We start from the raw sequence: 14801 nt of genomic DNA on the forward strand, positions 1-14801 counted from the left end.
TGTCTTATATATTGTCCATGACCAAGGAAATAGGGCTTGAATAATTCTTGGAATTTCTTTGAAGGTTCTCTAAGATTTTCTACTACAAATTCATGATTTTGTATATGTATTTTGGTTTTTCACCACCTCTAGTCCTTGACTGAAAGGAAAGAAATCTTAAAAATCATCTACATTTTTAGTTTATTTCTTTGTACATTTGATCTAGGTGTTTGATCTATGCACCTTTCTTGTTTTTATGCAAGCTCTAAAGAGAATTCCATTGTGTATAACTTGAAACCCTTACATTATTATGTATTACAGATTATAACCCTCTCTCCTCTCTTTATATATAATTGTTATAAACTTTAAAAACATAGAAAAAAATCATGTTGTATATGTACCTTATATTTTTTTTACTAATTTCTAAATATTGATGTACAAATGTGACTAGGTGTTTTGGAGGGATTAAGGGAAAAACAATTTGTGGGTTAATACCTATCTTACTATATGATTTGCAATCAAGGAAACAAACCCTCTTTCATACATCCTCATTGCACATACATGTATTTGCCAAAATTTGCACAAATATACAAATATACCATACACACACCATACCAAAAGTATCATGCTTTATCTTTACATAGAATTTAATCTCCCCTTGTTGGACAAGTAGTCAAACACAATTTTGAATTAACTCAGCACTAAAATTTACCATAGTATGGAGCAATAAAAATTATACCACAACATTCCATATTTAAGACAAGAATTATCACCATACACATTATATAACTAATTTCATACACTGAAACAAATAAGTGAACTGAATCTTGAGGTTGGATGAGCCTAGAGTAGAAAACCCATAAAATTTGAAACCACCTATCAAAAGCCTAAAATCTTGTGCCACTTGAAATGAATAAAGCTAAGGATATAATTAGATCATTACCAAAACTCATTAGAAACCATTACACAAAGAAATGCAAATTACACATTTCATATAGATATAAAAATTTAAGTAATAATCATGCTCAATAAAATATCCAATCACTATATTGTGTTCTAAACCATAAAAACTTGAATGATCTGACAACTCTAAACTATACTCAATGAAATATCAAAATCTCATAAACAAATTTCCACACAATGAATATGCAAATAAAAATCTAGACTATCGCTACACATAAAATCTTGTTGATGTTGATGCAATAGAGTGTTGGCATCAATGACAACCATACTAGAATTCAATTGTCTATCCAAACACACTCATTATGTTTAATATTGTAACACTTTTAAAACCTCTAACTAAAATGGGAACCAAAAACATAACAAGTGGACAATGATCTCTTCTACTCAATACCACCCATAAAATTATTGCTAAAACCTTAGTTTATAGAGTCAAACATATTCACCTAGGAGATAGTTAGACTACTACAAAATCAAGTCCTTAAGAGCCATTTTATAAAGGATAATCTAGTTATTGCTTGGGATACAATTGAATAGGTTCAATAATAATAGCAATATTGCATCCTCATCAATTAGACTTTGATAAACTCTATGATAGAATATGGTGACAATTCATATGCAAGACACTTTAGTTTGAGCCTAGACTAATCATATATATGAATTTATTCTTAAATTATTCTAATGAAAAATAAGTTATTAATGATGCCCTTTTTCTCCTAGTTTCCACTCCACAAGTCCATCAAAAAGGTTATCTACTTCCTCCATTTCTTCATATTTTGGTTGTTGACATTTTTTGACACATATTACAACACAAACACTCTAATAACTTGATCAAAAACATCTTCCTCACAATTCTTATATTCTCAACTTATATTTTTATCTATTTTATTTTATTTTTATCTAGAAATTCTTAAGTATTGACTCACAACATGGATGCTCTTGATATATTTTACTTAATACTTGGACAGGAATTGTCCATGTAACAAAATGTGTTCTTCATGGTCCTTATCCTAATAACACCCCTAATTAGAACCCTAAGAGTTAAAATGTGGTTATCACTAGGAACATGGGTATATTATTTAGCCTTGTAGTCAACTCTATGAGATGTGGAAACTTTTGACAAGATAAAGGATAAATTCATCAATTAAAATTATACATTCCTCTTAATGACCAACTAAATTTAAGTGGATAACACAATATTTCTTTTTAACCATGTATATATTTATTCTTATTGGTTAGTGTCTAAATATTTCTACAAACAAATCCCTAAGTTACTATCTAAATACTTCTACAATCACCTCCCTAGTTTTGCAATAAAGTTTTTGATTAAGGAAAGTAGGCTTTAAAAGGGCCTTGAAACTCGAACATAATAAAGATCAATCTGCAACAGAACGCATAAGGCTACAAATAGAGCTAGAAAGTAAAAAGAAAGAACATCTCCCTAAACAAAGATACAAAGATACATCTCTCGTAACAAAGTTGTGTTGGTCTAAATGGTGTACTAAAAATGACCTGTTGACTTGTTACATGTATTATATTGAACATACAGACAAATGAGAGATAAGTATGATTGATCTTTACTCTTAGGGGTTAAATTTTATTACTTATGGGATCATGTTAAACCTTTGAGATATTATTCCCCTTAGAAGCACCTTATTAGGTATAGAGTTCAAATTTCCATTGTAGATAGTTCCTTAGAATATATTTATTTAAAAATGAAGTGAAATATTGGCTCCCTATGTCAATACCAAATGTTAAACACCTTTTAACAATCTAAGGTAATCTCCCCCCCTCCCCCCTAGTTAATTTGATATGATTAGTCTCTTGCTTACAATTTGAGTTTTTCTTCATGTTCTCCTTGTGGTGGAATATGTGGGTCTAGTTTAATGAGATTCCTCTAGGTCTTTACAACATGTTTAAGGGTAAGTTACTTTCTAGAAAGATATCAACACCTTCTATGAACTATAAGGCCCACCTTACCTTTAATGGAAGCCTTGATTGTATCTTAATCGTTATTTTTTAAAATCAAACTACTCTTATCAAGACACAAACCCTAATTCATGTTTTTGTTGTGATTATATTGTATTTCTTTTTGTAATATAACTTTATTAAAGATCAAAAGTACTTTACTGGTTACAATATTTATTTATTTTTCCTTAATGAAATCTACTAACTTGTCCCCCTCTATCAAGTAATATTTGTCCTAAGATTGAATTCCAAATAAAATCTTGACATCTCATGTTCTATATGGATGTCTCTTAGCACATCAAAAGCAAATAATTTTTTTTTTACAACTTACTTCTTAGAGGTTGTCTTATGTGAAATTCCCTTCAAAAAACAAATTATACTTATTATAAATTGCCCTCTCCTATTTTTATCTCAAAGTAAAAGGATAATAACACTGGGAATAACATTATAAACATAATAGATGTCTGTTGAGTGTGGATGCTCTTTAGGGTGCAAGAAAATCATCTGTGAGTCTGACTCTCAGATTGTTGTGAATATGTTGAACAACCAGAACTTGGAGGATGTTAGCTGGCAACTTGCCTCTTTGGCTAGACAAATTCTTAGTCTTTGTAGCTCCTTGGACTTTGTCTCCTTTTTTCATATCCCTCGTGAATGGAACAAAGTGGCAGATTGTTTGGCAAAGTGGGCTTTAGAGAATGTGGGTAGATGGGATATTAGAGGTAGGGATGAGTTACCTTCAGAGTATTTGGAGATCCTTGAGCAATTGCTAGTGGAAGATAGGAGTATGTAGTGTTTTCTTGGGCCTTTGGCTAAAGCTTTGTACCTTGATTTTGATTGAATAAATTTTTACCCCTCTTTTTTGAAAAAAAAAACATTGTAAACATAATGTCTACAGAGGAACTTTCAAACAAGTACAACAAAAATGGGTCTAGTTAGAGAACATATCCATCTGGAGGTTGCGAAGGGAAGGGATGGTAGAATTTAGTTGGAGGAACTCATAAACCTAACTTTGGTTATTCTAAGCAATAACGCAAGGGAAATGGAAATGAACCTCATAAACAATGCCTGCAACAATATGGTGGACAATTTTCAATCCATTAAATGGATTTTCCATGAAATAGAACAGATCAATTTTAATATATAGGGGTAGGAAAGGACGAAAGGGGGGGACAGAAATGTCAGAATAAGCAAGCTAGATGCAAGGGTCATTGAGATTGAAAAAAGAGTGGAAAGGATAGAGAGCTCTCTCCATAACTTGATTAACTAGAGCCTCAACATAATCAAAGGATTAAATGACAATATCATTTAGCTACACTTGATGATGGAGGAAAGCAATAAGGGGAGGGAGGAAAATGACAAAGAGGAAATTAGGGTTGCAGATGAAGATGACTTCTTGCAGGTTGAGAGCCCAAGCAAAAGAAGGAGATCAGATAAGAGGAAGAGGGAAGAGGAGGTGTCTCTAGATGATAGTCATTTGAAGACTGATGCGATAGAGACCATGGGAGAGTTGGAGCTCAAGAATGCAAAGTTGGTCAAAGAAACAATCCCCTGAGTGGTGCTCTTGGTTTTTTGTCTGTCCCCTGGCTTATGGTTGTTTTTATTTTGTTTAGTTTTGGTGGCCTAGTATGGCCTATTGTTTTTTGTTGCTTTGATGCTAGCATCGAACTTTAAGTAGTATTTTGCTATTAATTGGTGGGTTTCAAGAACCCCTATAAAAAACCTGTTTTACTTAATCAAAAACATTATAAACATAATAATCACCAAGACCTACAAACAACTCCAAGTTGGATGCAAGGGTCATTGAGATTGAAAAAAGAGTGGAAAGGATAGAGAGCTCTCTCCATAGCTTGACTAACCAGAGGCTCAAGATAATCAAAGGATTAAACGAAAATATCATTTACATGCACTTGATGATGGAGGAAAGCAATAAGGGGAAGGAGGAAAAGGAAAAAGAGGAAATTAGGGTTGTAGATGGAGATGACTTCTTATAGGTTGAGAGACCAAGAAAAAAAATGAGATCAAATAAGAGGAAAAGGGAAGAGGGGGTGTCTCCAGATGATAGTCATTTGAAGACTGACGTGGTAGAGACCATGGGAGAGTTGGAGCTCAAGAATGCGAAACTGATCAAAGAAATGATGCCCTGAGTAGTGCTTTTGGTTTTTTGTCTATCTCGTGGCTTTTGGTTGTTTTTATTTTGTTTAGTTCTAGAGGCCTAGTATGGCCTGTTGTTTTTTGCTACTTTGATGCTAGCACCAGACTTTAAGTAGTATTTTGTTGTTAACTAGTGGGTTTCAAGAACCCCTATAAAAAACCTATTTTCCTTAATCAAAAACATTATAAACATAATAATCACCAAGACCTGCAAATAACTCCATGTAACGTTGAGCACCGAAAGCATACAAGTGTACTGAAATATTTAACATGTGAGTAGAACCAAGTACACTAAGTATCAAAAATTATCCAATTGAACTAGATCTTTCATAATCAAAACTTCTTGTTGCATAATCGTCAACCAACATATACATGCATAGCCAAAATTTCCAATAACTAATCAATATTGCTAGAACATTAACATAAGGTTTTGAAATCAATAAAATTTTGCAACAATAACTCAATAAGTCTAGCAATAGTCACACTCCAGGAGATGTTGAAATTTCTAACAAGATAAATGATAGAATCATCAATTGAAGTTATAAGAATATCCAACTAAATTTAAGTTGATAAAACAACGTTTCTTGTTATTCATGTAAATATTTCTTCTTGTTGGTTATTATCAGATATTTTTACAACTAGCTCTAGGTTAGTTAGTGATGAAGTTTTTTTGGTCTAAGCAGTGTAATAGAAATGACACATTGACTTATTACATGCATTATGTTCAACATAAAGACAACGAAGAGATGCGTATGATTGCTATTTACTGTTAGGGGTTGTATGTTATGACTTATGGGATTGTTAAAGCTTTGAGAGATTGTTCCCCTTAGAAGCACCTTATTAGGTACAAAGTTTGAATTGTGATTGTAAGCATTCCCTCAAAAGATATGTATTCTATAAATTAAGTGAATTATTTTATCCTCATGTCAAACCTTGAAGCTCAATGCTATTTAACAATCTAAGGGAATCCATGTCTCCTAATCATTTGAAATGATTAGTCTCTTAAGCATAGTTTGAGTGTTTCTCTGTGTCTTGCATATGGTGGAACATGTAGGTGGTTTAATGAAATTCCTTTAGGTTTTGACAATAGGTTTAAGGGTAAGATACTTTCTGGAAATATATCAACATCTTCTATGAGCTACAAGTCCCACCTTATCTTTAATGGAAGCCTTGACCCAATCATGATTTTCTTCTTAATTGTTTTGATTATCAAACTATGATTATTGAGATGCAAATCCCTATTCAAGCTTCTCTTGAGATTAGATTGTATTTCTTTTTCTAATATAACTTTCTTAAAGATCAAAGTTATTTAATGGTCAAAATATTTATTTATTTTTCCTTAAAACAATCTACCAACCCATCATCCTCTATCAAGTGCTATTTGTCCTAAAATTGAATGCAAAATAAAACTATGAAAACACATAATCTAAGAGGGTGTATCTAGCACATCAAAATTAGATGCATAAATTTCACAACTTACTACATGGAAGCTTTCTCGTGGGAAGGTCCCTTTATGAAACAAATATACTTATTTTGTATTGCCCCCTCCTATCATTTTCATCTCAAATGAGAACAGGGTAAATATTCCTTTTAGTTTTGTCATTATGTCTACCTAATTTTGTCACCTTCCTTTATAAGTGGTTTTCTAACTCAATTTTCTGATAGTATTTCTTGCAATCTTATTTCTAAGATGCTTGGTAGTATTTCTTGCAATCTTATTTCTAAGATGCTTAGATAAGTTATTATTACTTATAAGCAAAAACTTGGATGCGTGACTAAGTCTCTCACTCAATTAGTCCTTATAAAGTTGAAATGCAGCTCTTCTACTGTTTAGCTTTTTTCAGTAGATGACACATCTATTTACTATCAATCAAAAGCAACTTAAAGTCATCATTGACGTGGGGAAACACGTGAATAGCTTGCTAGAACAAGCTCAAGAAACATTGTCAAGTACTAACCTTGACAATTACCTCAATAGCATTTTATCTATGATCATTATTGATCTCACTATTAAGAATGTGCAAGCTATTATCAATTATATTACAAAATCTAGAAGGATGGAATCAAATGACCTCTAGTCAATGAATTTGACATATAATTACTATTATTTGGTCTCTAAATGCATCTTCCATTCAATGTTTTTAAAATCTATTCTCTATTCATGTTGTTAAGTACCAATCTTTCTAACTCCCTTGAACAACAGTTTGTCTATTTTTCACTATTGATTAGCATCTCTATGCTGGCACTCAATTCTCAATGTCATGATGTAAGATGTTGCTTACAACTTTAAGTCAATATTTAAACAAATAATTCCCTTTGTCTTAAAAAGACAAACTTATAAAAGTCCACCCTCTTTTCCCTACTCCACTCACCCACAAGACATGATTAACAAGATGATGGAGTAAGCATTCATTGTATCACTCCGTATCAAAAACCATAAAACTTCGTTAAAAAATAAATAAATTAACAAAGCTAAATTTCATGTTTAGGATCACAATGAACTAATTCACCCCACTTAAAAATACGTACAAAGATCTCACAAAATACGCACACAATCTCCCATTAAACGGCGCTGTATAATACAAAATCGTTTGACCGTACATGTACACGCTAGATGATAAAATATACAATCCCAAGTAGGACCCAAACCTTGTAAGTTGAGTGGGACATCCATACTTTAACAAGCATTGTACATGGAATTTCATAATTATTTAGCCCACGTAGGCCCCACCTCCGCCGGAAAAACCGCGTCGTGGGGAAATTTTTAAAAAATAATTTACTGAACCAATTCAAATGTTACAACAATGTTAAGATGAAAATTATTCAGCGACATTAAGATTAGGGAAAAATAAATAAATATTTCGACGACAACAAAAGTATAATAATAATAATAAGAATGCGTCTCAGCCACGAAAATTGAAAAAATAAAACTGGCCTATGTCATACGGGCTATAAACCCAAAATTTGTACAATTTGAATACGGATTTATAATATTATATAATATAATTAAAAAACCGGAAACGCGGAACGTAGTCTTGTTCGACGATAATAATAACACGTCCTTTAGTTTATGCATTAAGTGCATGTTCTCCACATGGGATGAGGTCGTGGTGCACGTATCCATCTCATTATTTTATTCCTTTTTTTGTAGTTTTTACTGTTTTGTGAAAAATAAAAAATAAAAATGTTTAGAATGAAGTGGGCAATAATGGGGTTGCCCATTAAGCTGGTTTGAGTGCGTGTCCTTTGAGGGTAAAGGGTGTATATATATATATATATTTGTTGTTATTATTGTTAATAGAATTGTCTTTTCACTATTGTTAGTTCTATTCTACTTAGTGGCATAGTGATGTGACCTCGTTATTAGTAATGGAATGGGGTGATTAAGGGGGGGAGTACAAAGAGGACAATAAATGCCTCTGAATCCAGACATCACGCAACCTAAGATACTTTCTTCCATTTTGTCCCCACCATTGACACGCCCACACACACATACATGTGAAATGAGCCCATCTTTAATGTATCATCTCATACATTATGTCCCTTTTTGGATGGCCACAGGGGTTTTTGTTCTTGTTGTGATTGGGCTCTCTAGGGAGAGAGAGGAGAAAGTTATGGATACAGACAGGAGACAAAGCTTGAATGACATGAATCCTTGTACGGTTGCACTTGATGTTTTCATCAATTTCATTTGGGGTGTTAGGGTTTGTATTGTTTTGAATTATTATTGTTAGATAGATATGATATTTTCATTGTCTCTAATGATGTTTAAAGTGGGTTATGGGACAAAGCTTGTAATAATGTAGATAGAGAATGTAATTTTGAATGATTGGAGGAAATAGGGGAGACTACGCAGTAGTGGCCAAGGTCAACTTGGGGGGCGCATCTAGAATTCTTAATTTGCATGTCAAGCTCTTGTAGATGGCAAGGTGGTCTAAAAGTGTCATTTTCAAACATTCGCTCGAAACCCATTATGTTCACCCCTCAGTAACCGCTCACCAAAAATCGCCAAAAATAATACTTTTTGCACAAATGGACCAATCAACAACCAAGAATGTTTAAAAATGATAAACTATTAGTACATGTGTGATTGATTATTAGTACATGTGTGATATGCTATTGGGGAGGAAAGGAGTAGTAGACATGGCAGTCATTCAAACATGGGTGGCAAGTGGATCGTTTCCCCTATTTGAAGTTCTCATGTATGTCTAGGATTCATTATATTATGCTCGTCAAGGTGGGAATTGTTCTTTGTTTGAAGTTCCTCAAACTTGTTTATCTTTGTAATATTTTTAAGTTTTATTTAATAAAATAATATTTATATTTATATAAAGTAATATGTTCTTAAACGTATGTGTGGGATATATATATTAATGTCATATTATTATACATGAAGCTCTTGTGTGGATATATTTTATTAATATCTAGAACGAATATAGTATATTCTATATTTTATAATTTATCTATTTATTTCTTGATTTGGACCACTTTTATATTTTGTTATTCTTTCTTCTATTTAAAAAAAAAATTATCATCAAGTCTCATAGAGTGATTCCAAATGTTGAGGTAAAAACTATCACCAAGTGTCACAAATATGTTTCATGAAGAATTATGAATATATATTTTATAACTTTGGATGATTGTGAAAGAGTAAGTATATTTATGAGTGAGCTTTTGAATTTGTTTTTTTGAATTATTAACACGATTTGATATTAATTGATTCTTTAATGTTGAATTTTCGATAAAGATAATCCAAGAGTTTTTAATTTATTTCTTAATAGTATTTTTTTAAAAGTGTAAAATAGACTTTATATTATTTAATGTTACAATTCAATTGAAAAAGTAGAACACTCATTCTATATTATATGTACATAAAATATCAAGTACTCCAACTCCTAATTATATATTAAAAAAAAATCCTTTTTAAAATATATTTTTTAATTAAGAAATAGAATATAACTGATTATAATTAGTGATATAAGAAGTTTAAATAAAATTGTCAGTTCTACAATCTTCATAGAAATATCAAAGTCAATTCTTTTATTAAAGAAAATTCTAATAAATCATTAAATTCGTATTTTTCTTATTATTTAAGAAATCCCAAAAACTTTCTCACTTATTTTATTAATTAGAATTTGATAAATAATAATTTTAAATTATAGTATGTAAGATAGAATTTAAAACTTTATCTATATATTAAATAGAGCTGAAAGTCGCACCAAGACAGAACTTATTGTAATATATAACAAAGTTAATATTAAAAGCAAAACCTATGTTACCAAAATATCACAAACAAAGTTCCAAATGCCAAAATAAGTCAATTTAACCATTTTAATATTCAATAACCAACTCTTAAAAATACCAATCCCAAAACCACATAAGAAAAGGAAAACATGTCTATTTTATATCTCTGCAATGGAAACACAATAACAATTTTCTTTTTAATAGAAAATGTACAGCCTATAACACATTCAAAAATCTAGGTAAATTTCCATTGTACCCACCTTAGAAAAGGTAAGAATAATGAAAATAAATAAACTTTCTATTGAAAGTAACATGAAAGAAAATCAAACTTCAAAAAGACAATAATGAAGCCTAGAACTTTCGCCTACACAGTTTCATAATTCTTCGCCAACGCCTTTCCACTGTTAGAAAAAAAAACTAGCCTGCACACATTGACCATCGAAATAATAATAATAAATTATTGAGTAATTAAAATTGTGCTGTAACAGTGGCGACCGGGAGACCGGCAGGTGTGCGGGGAGGGCCGGTCAACGAAGCGTGGGTGGTATTTTCTTGTTAGCGTAGTGGTATTTAATAAAGCATGTACGCGTGCCCCGAGTGTTCCGTTGGAAAGAAGGGGGCGTGGCTCGAGGTTTGGATCCAATGTCCAACGGGTTATCTGGTACGTGTCGCTTTTGGCACATACTTTACATCTCCATCTACAGAGAGATGGATAAATCAATAAGAAGAAACAAGCGCTGTGTGTATGTGTATATGTTGTGTATATGTGGGATGAGCTACCTATGATCTATGGTTTGCTTGCATGAATTGTCAAATTTGGGGAAGACAAAGACTGTGAGTACTGATTTCGCCCTGCAATGGCAGAAGATCCACGAGAATAAGTAGGAAATTGAAGGAGTCAAAGAGAAACAGGACTACGTAAGTTGGAATTCATCATAAACCTCCAGGATCCAGCTTTCCAAATCCGTAAGAGTTTGAGAGGGATCTGCTTTACCCTTTTGGTAGTCGACTGGTTAAAAAGGAGGATTGAGCGTTTCTCCTTTGGTAAGAAGCTCTGAGAGAGAAAGAGAAGGTTTTAATGGCAGAGAAAGTACTGTTGAAGCAAAGGAGGTGTTGTCTGTTTGTCTGTCTATGAGTATGGATTGAGGAAGCGGAGTAGGTGCCGGTGCGGTGGAGGTACATCTGGATTGACCACACAATTCAAATGATTGCACACCACGGATTCAAGAGGGGTTTCTTCACCAGTACAGGGAGGGATGCACACAGATCTTGACTAGATTTTAATTCATCCGACATGGAGACTCATTTCTTGTTCCTTTTCTTCTTCCTCTTAGGGATCCTTGAAAGCTCTCATCTGCCGTTAAAGATTTCCAATTCGGCTCTCTGAGTTGTGCGTTTCGGTGACTGTAAGCAGATGCTCCCTTTTCTCTTGAATTTGCTCATGTTTTGTTTTGATTCCCCGGGGGTTTAATTTCCCAGGGTTCGAAGTTTAGACTGGTTGTAGAATTTGCGCAGTTGACGGTTTGTTTTGTTTTTAGGAAGGGAGAAGAGAAGGAAAGAAAAGGAAGGGAAAACCTAATTGTTTGAGTGTTTAAAGAGACCTCAAGTGTGGGGGCGCCCCTGGGCCTGCTTGTAGCTTTAAACGTGTCGTTAAAGAAGAAACACTTGTAGGTGTTTAGGAATCAGTCGCCGCTGCTGATGTCTTTGGCTTTTGCAGTTTTGTTGTGTAGAGAATTAGATGTTGTTTCTGTCTTTGGCTGTTCTCCGCCATGGCAGCTGTTATATTTATTGAGAAAGTTTAAGGTTATCAAAAGTATAAATAAGTATTGAGAAAGGTTAAGGTTATCATTTAAGTAGAAATGAGTTGCTCCGATCGCTGCTAGGTCGATCTTTTGTTTGAGGTAATGGAAATCTGTAGGTTGTAGAAATCAAAAGAAAAGAAGAGGAGATTTAGATGGAGTAGGGCATAATGAGCGGTGCAAGCATGTGCGCTTCGCTCCAAAAATGAGAAAGGCGGGCAGCATTACAAGACAAGAACTGACCTTTTATTCAGCGCAATTTCATTTATTTTTTCTCTCTAGAATCGTATATTTGCATTTTGTTTTTTTTCGTTGTAGAATCGTATATTTGCATTTTGTTTTGGTTTTTGAAAGGGGCAGGTGAGAAGACGAGATTGTTGACATTTGTGTTCATGTTTGTTTAGAAAAAAATGGCATCTTCGTCTTCTTCTTCTTCGTCGAATTCTCCATGCGCGGCGTGCAAGTTTCTTCGAAGGAAGTGCACGGTGGAATGCGTTTTCGCCCCTTATTTTCCACCGGATCAGCCGCACAAGTTCGCGAATGTTCACAAAATATTCGGGGCGAGCAATGTGACGAAGCTGCTGAACGAGCTGCACCCGCAGCAGCGTGAGGACGCGGTGAATTCGTTGGCTTACGAGGCAGAGGCGCGCGTGAAGGATCCCGTTTACGGCTGTGTCGGCACCATTTCCGTTCTGCACCAGCAGGTGAGGCAGCTGCAATCTGAGCTCCAATCGGCTCGCTCTGAGCTCTCTAGATACATTAATGCCGGGATTACAATCTCTCCAATGCCTACACCCTCATCCCCGTTGGGGATTGGCATGGGATTGGCCGGAACTTCCAGAGATCAGATTTTCAGGGATCACAGTATCATTGAGCCACCTGTTTCACGGGATAATCATCATCATCATCTTCTCCGACCGAATTTCGAGCAGGTCGAGATTGCCAGAATACATACAGGACCTACCTACGATATAAATTATCTTCCCTTGGCTATTGCAGGCGGAAGCCATAGCCATCTAGGGTTGTCAGGCGGAGGAAACCCTTCTCCTTTGAACCAGTATCATCCCAGGACGCCTGCTTCTTCCAATGAACGCAACCTCGTCCATCCTTATTTCCATTCGGTAATTCCTTTTTTTTATTTCCCTCTCCTTACTCTCAATTGATCCATGAAAATCGTAATTTGTTTTTCCTTTCTTTTAACTGATATTCAGATATTTGAAAATTGTGATTTATTTTCCTTCCAAGTTTATTTAAACACAACGATCTTTATACCTGCTTGAATTTTAAAAAATTCTTGATTTTAAAGCTTATTTAGACACAAGGATCCTTTGAAATCTATTTGAATTTGAATGTTTTCATGATTTAATGTTTATTTAACCGGAATAATCTTAAAGCCTGTTGGAATTTGAATATTTTCGTGCTGCTACAGGATAGGCGGGAGGAGTAGGATTTGTTGGAGTATGACTACCTCACGGGGGATTCAGACAGCAGGAACCAAACAAATATTCGAGCACAGGATTTTCCTCTTGGTTTAAAATTGTTGGCTCGCTCACTGGAACACCAAATATATATGTATTACTCATCCAAATATATATGTATTACTCATTTAGGCTATTCTTCTCCTGTTTGAATTTTCGTCTTCCAAATAATAATATTTCATTTGTTCACTGAGAGACTGCAGTTTCGAACACGGGAGGAGACTCATAGCATGAGCTTTAGCCACTGATTCTTTCTTGAATGCAGTTTGGAACTAGGTAGATTTTGATTTGAGTATTTAAACTCAAAAAAGGAAAAAAAAAAAAAAAAAAAAACCAGGCTAGAAGAGTCGGAGGTAAACACTATTCGCTAGGTGTTCTTTTCCTGCTTTCTGTAGTATGCTATTGCTGCTGCTAAGGACCTCTCTTTGTCATTCCTTTGTATTTATCTTAATCTAATGAGTTGATATCCACTGTAAAAAATTATGTCACACTTGTTGCCATGAATATATTCTAGTCTCTTTTTGAGGCACGCTGGTAACATACAAATCTTGTGAATCTATTCTAGTCTCTTTTTGAGGCACGCCGGTAACATACAAATCTTGTACTGTCTCATATTTCCATGCTTCCAACTGTTTACTGTGTAAATCCGTTGTTTTATCTGCATGCCCGCTATGATACATAAATTTTTGGGATGAGGATCTTCAGTAACAGCCATTAATGCATATGATCATTGTACAGGAGTTGCTTCAGTAGGACGCTAATATACTGTTGTTCGTGTTGTTGATAAAGGATTGGAGGCGGTTGAAGCTCTGGTCGATATTGAAGATCAGAAACCCAATCACAGTTCTGCCCAACGGAATGAGGTAAGGCATTTACTCGATTCAATAAATATAATAACATATTTGAGGTGCACAGTAAACAACCACCCAGAATAAATATGAATCTTTGTGCACAGGCATGTGAGCATTATTCTTTTTGCTTGAACTAACTTGGTAAAATTCACGACTTCGTTTTACATCTCTGACCTCAGCGTACGTTCAAGCCGCCTAAAACTCTGGCAGAAAGATCCTTCGAGTATTCGGAAAGATAAGATAAAACAATGCAAAAACCTGACAAATTGAACAAACTTGTGTAAAACCTACGTCTAGCCAAGAGAGAGATACACGCTTAACGAAAATGGTATTAACCGCTACGTCAATGTTTTCCTTGTTGAAGGAACCAG

General features: G+C 34.1%; 1 protein-coding gene across 1 annotated transcript; it reads left to right on the plus strand.

The window, feature by feature from the left end:
* The first annotated feature begins 10901 nt into the window (after positions 1-10901).
* LOC149543423 (protein ASYMMETRIC LEAVES 2-like) lies at positions 10902-14176 on the plus strand. The gene is made up of 3 exons (XM_089798211.1): positions 10902-11708; positions 12506-13222; positions 13531-14176. The coding sequence occupies exons 2-3, from the start codon at positions 12512-12514 to the stop codon at positions 13546-13548; spliced, it is 729 nt and encodes a 242-aa protein (XP_089654337.1). The 5' UTR covers positions 10902-11708; positions 12506-12511; the 3' UTR covers positions 13549-14176.
* The last annotated feature ends 625 nt before the right edge of the window (positions 14177-14801 follow it).

Source organism: Cupressus sempervirens, chromosome 8 (genome assembly GCF_028749045.1).
Source record: "Cupressus sempervirens isolate cs-2001-9-10 chromosome 8, ASM2874904v1, whole genome shotgun sequence".
Taxonomy (NCBI): Eukaryota; Viridiplantae; Streptophyta; class Pinopsida; order Cupressales; family Cupressaceae; genus Cupressus; species Cupressus sempervirens.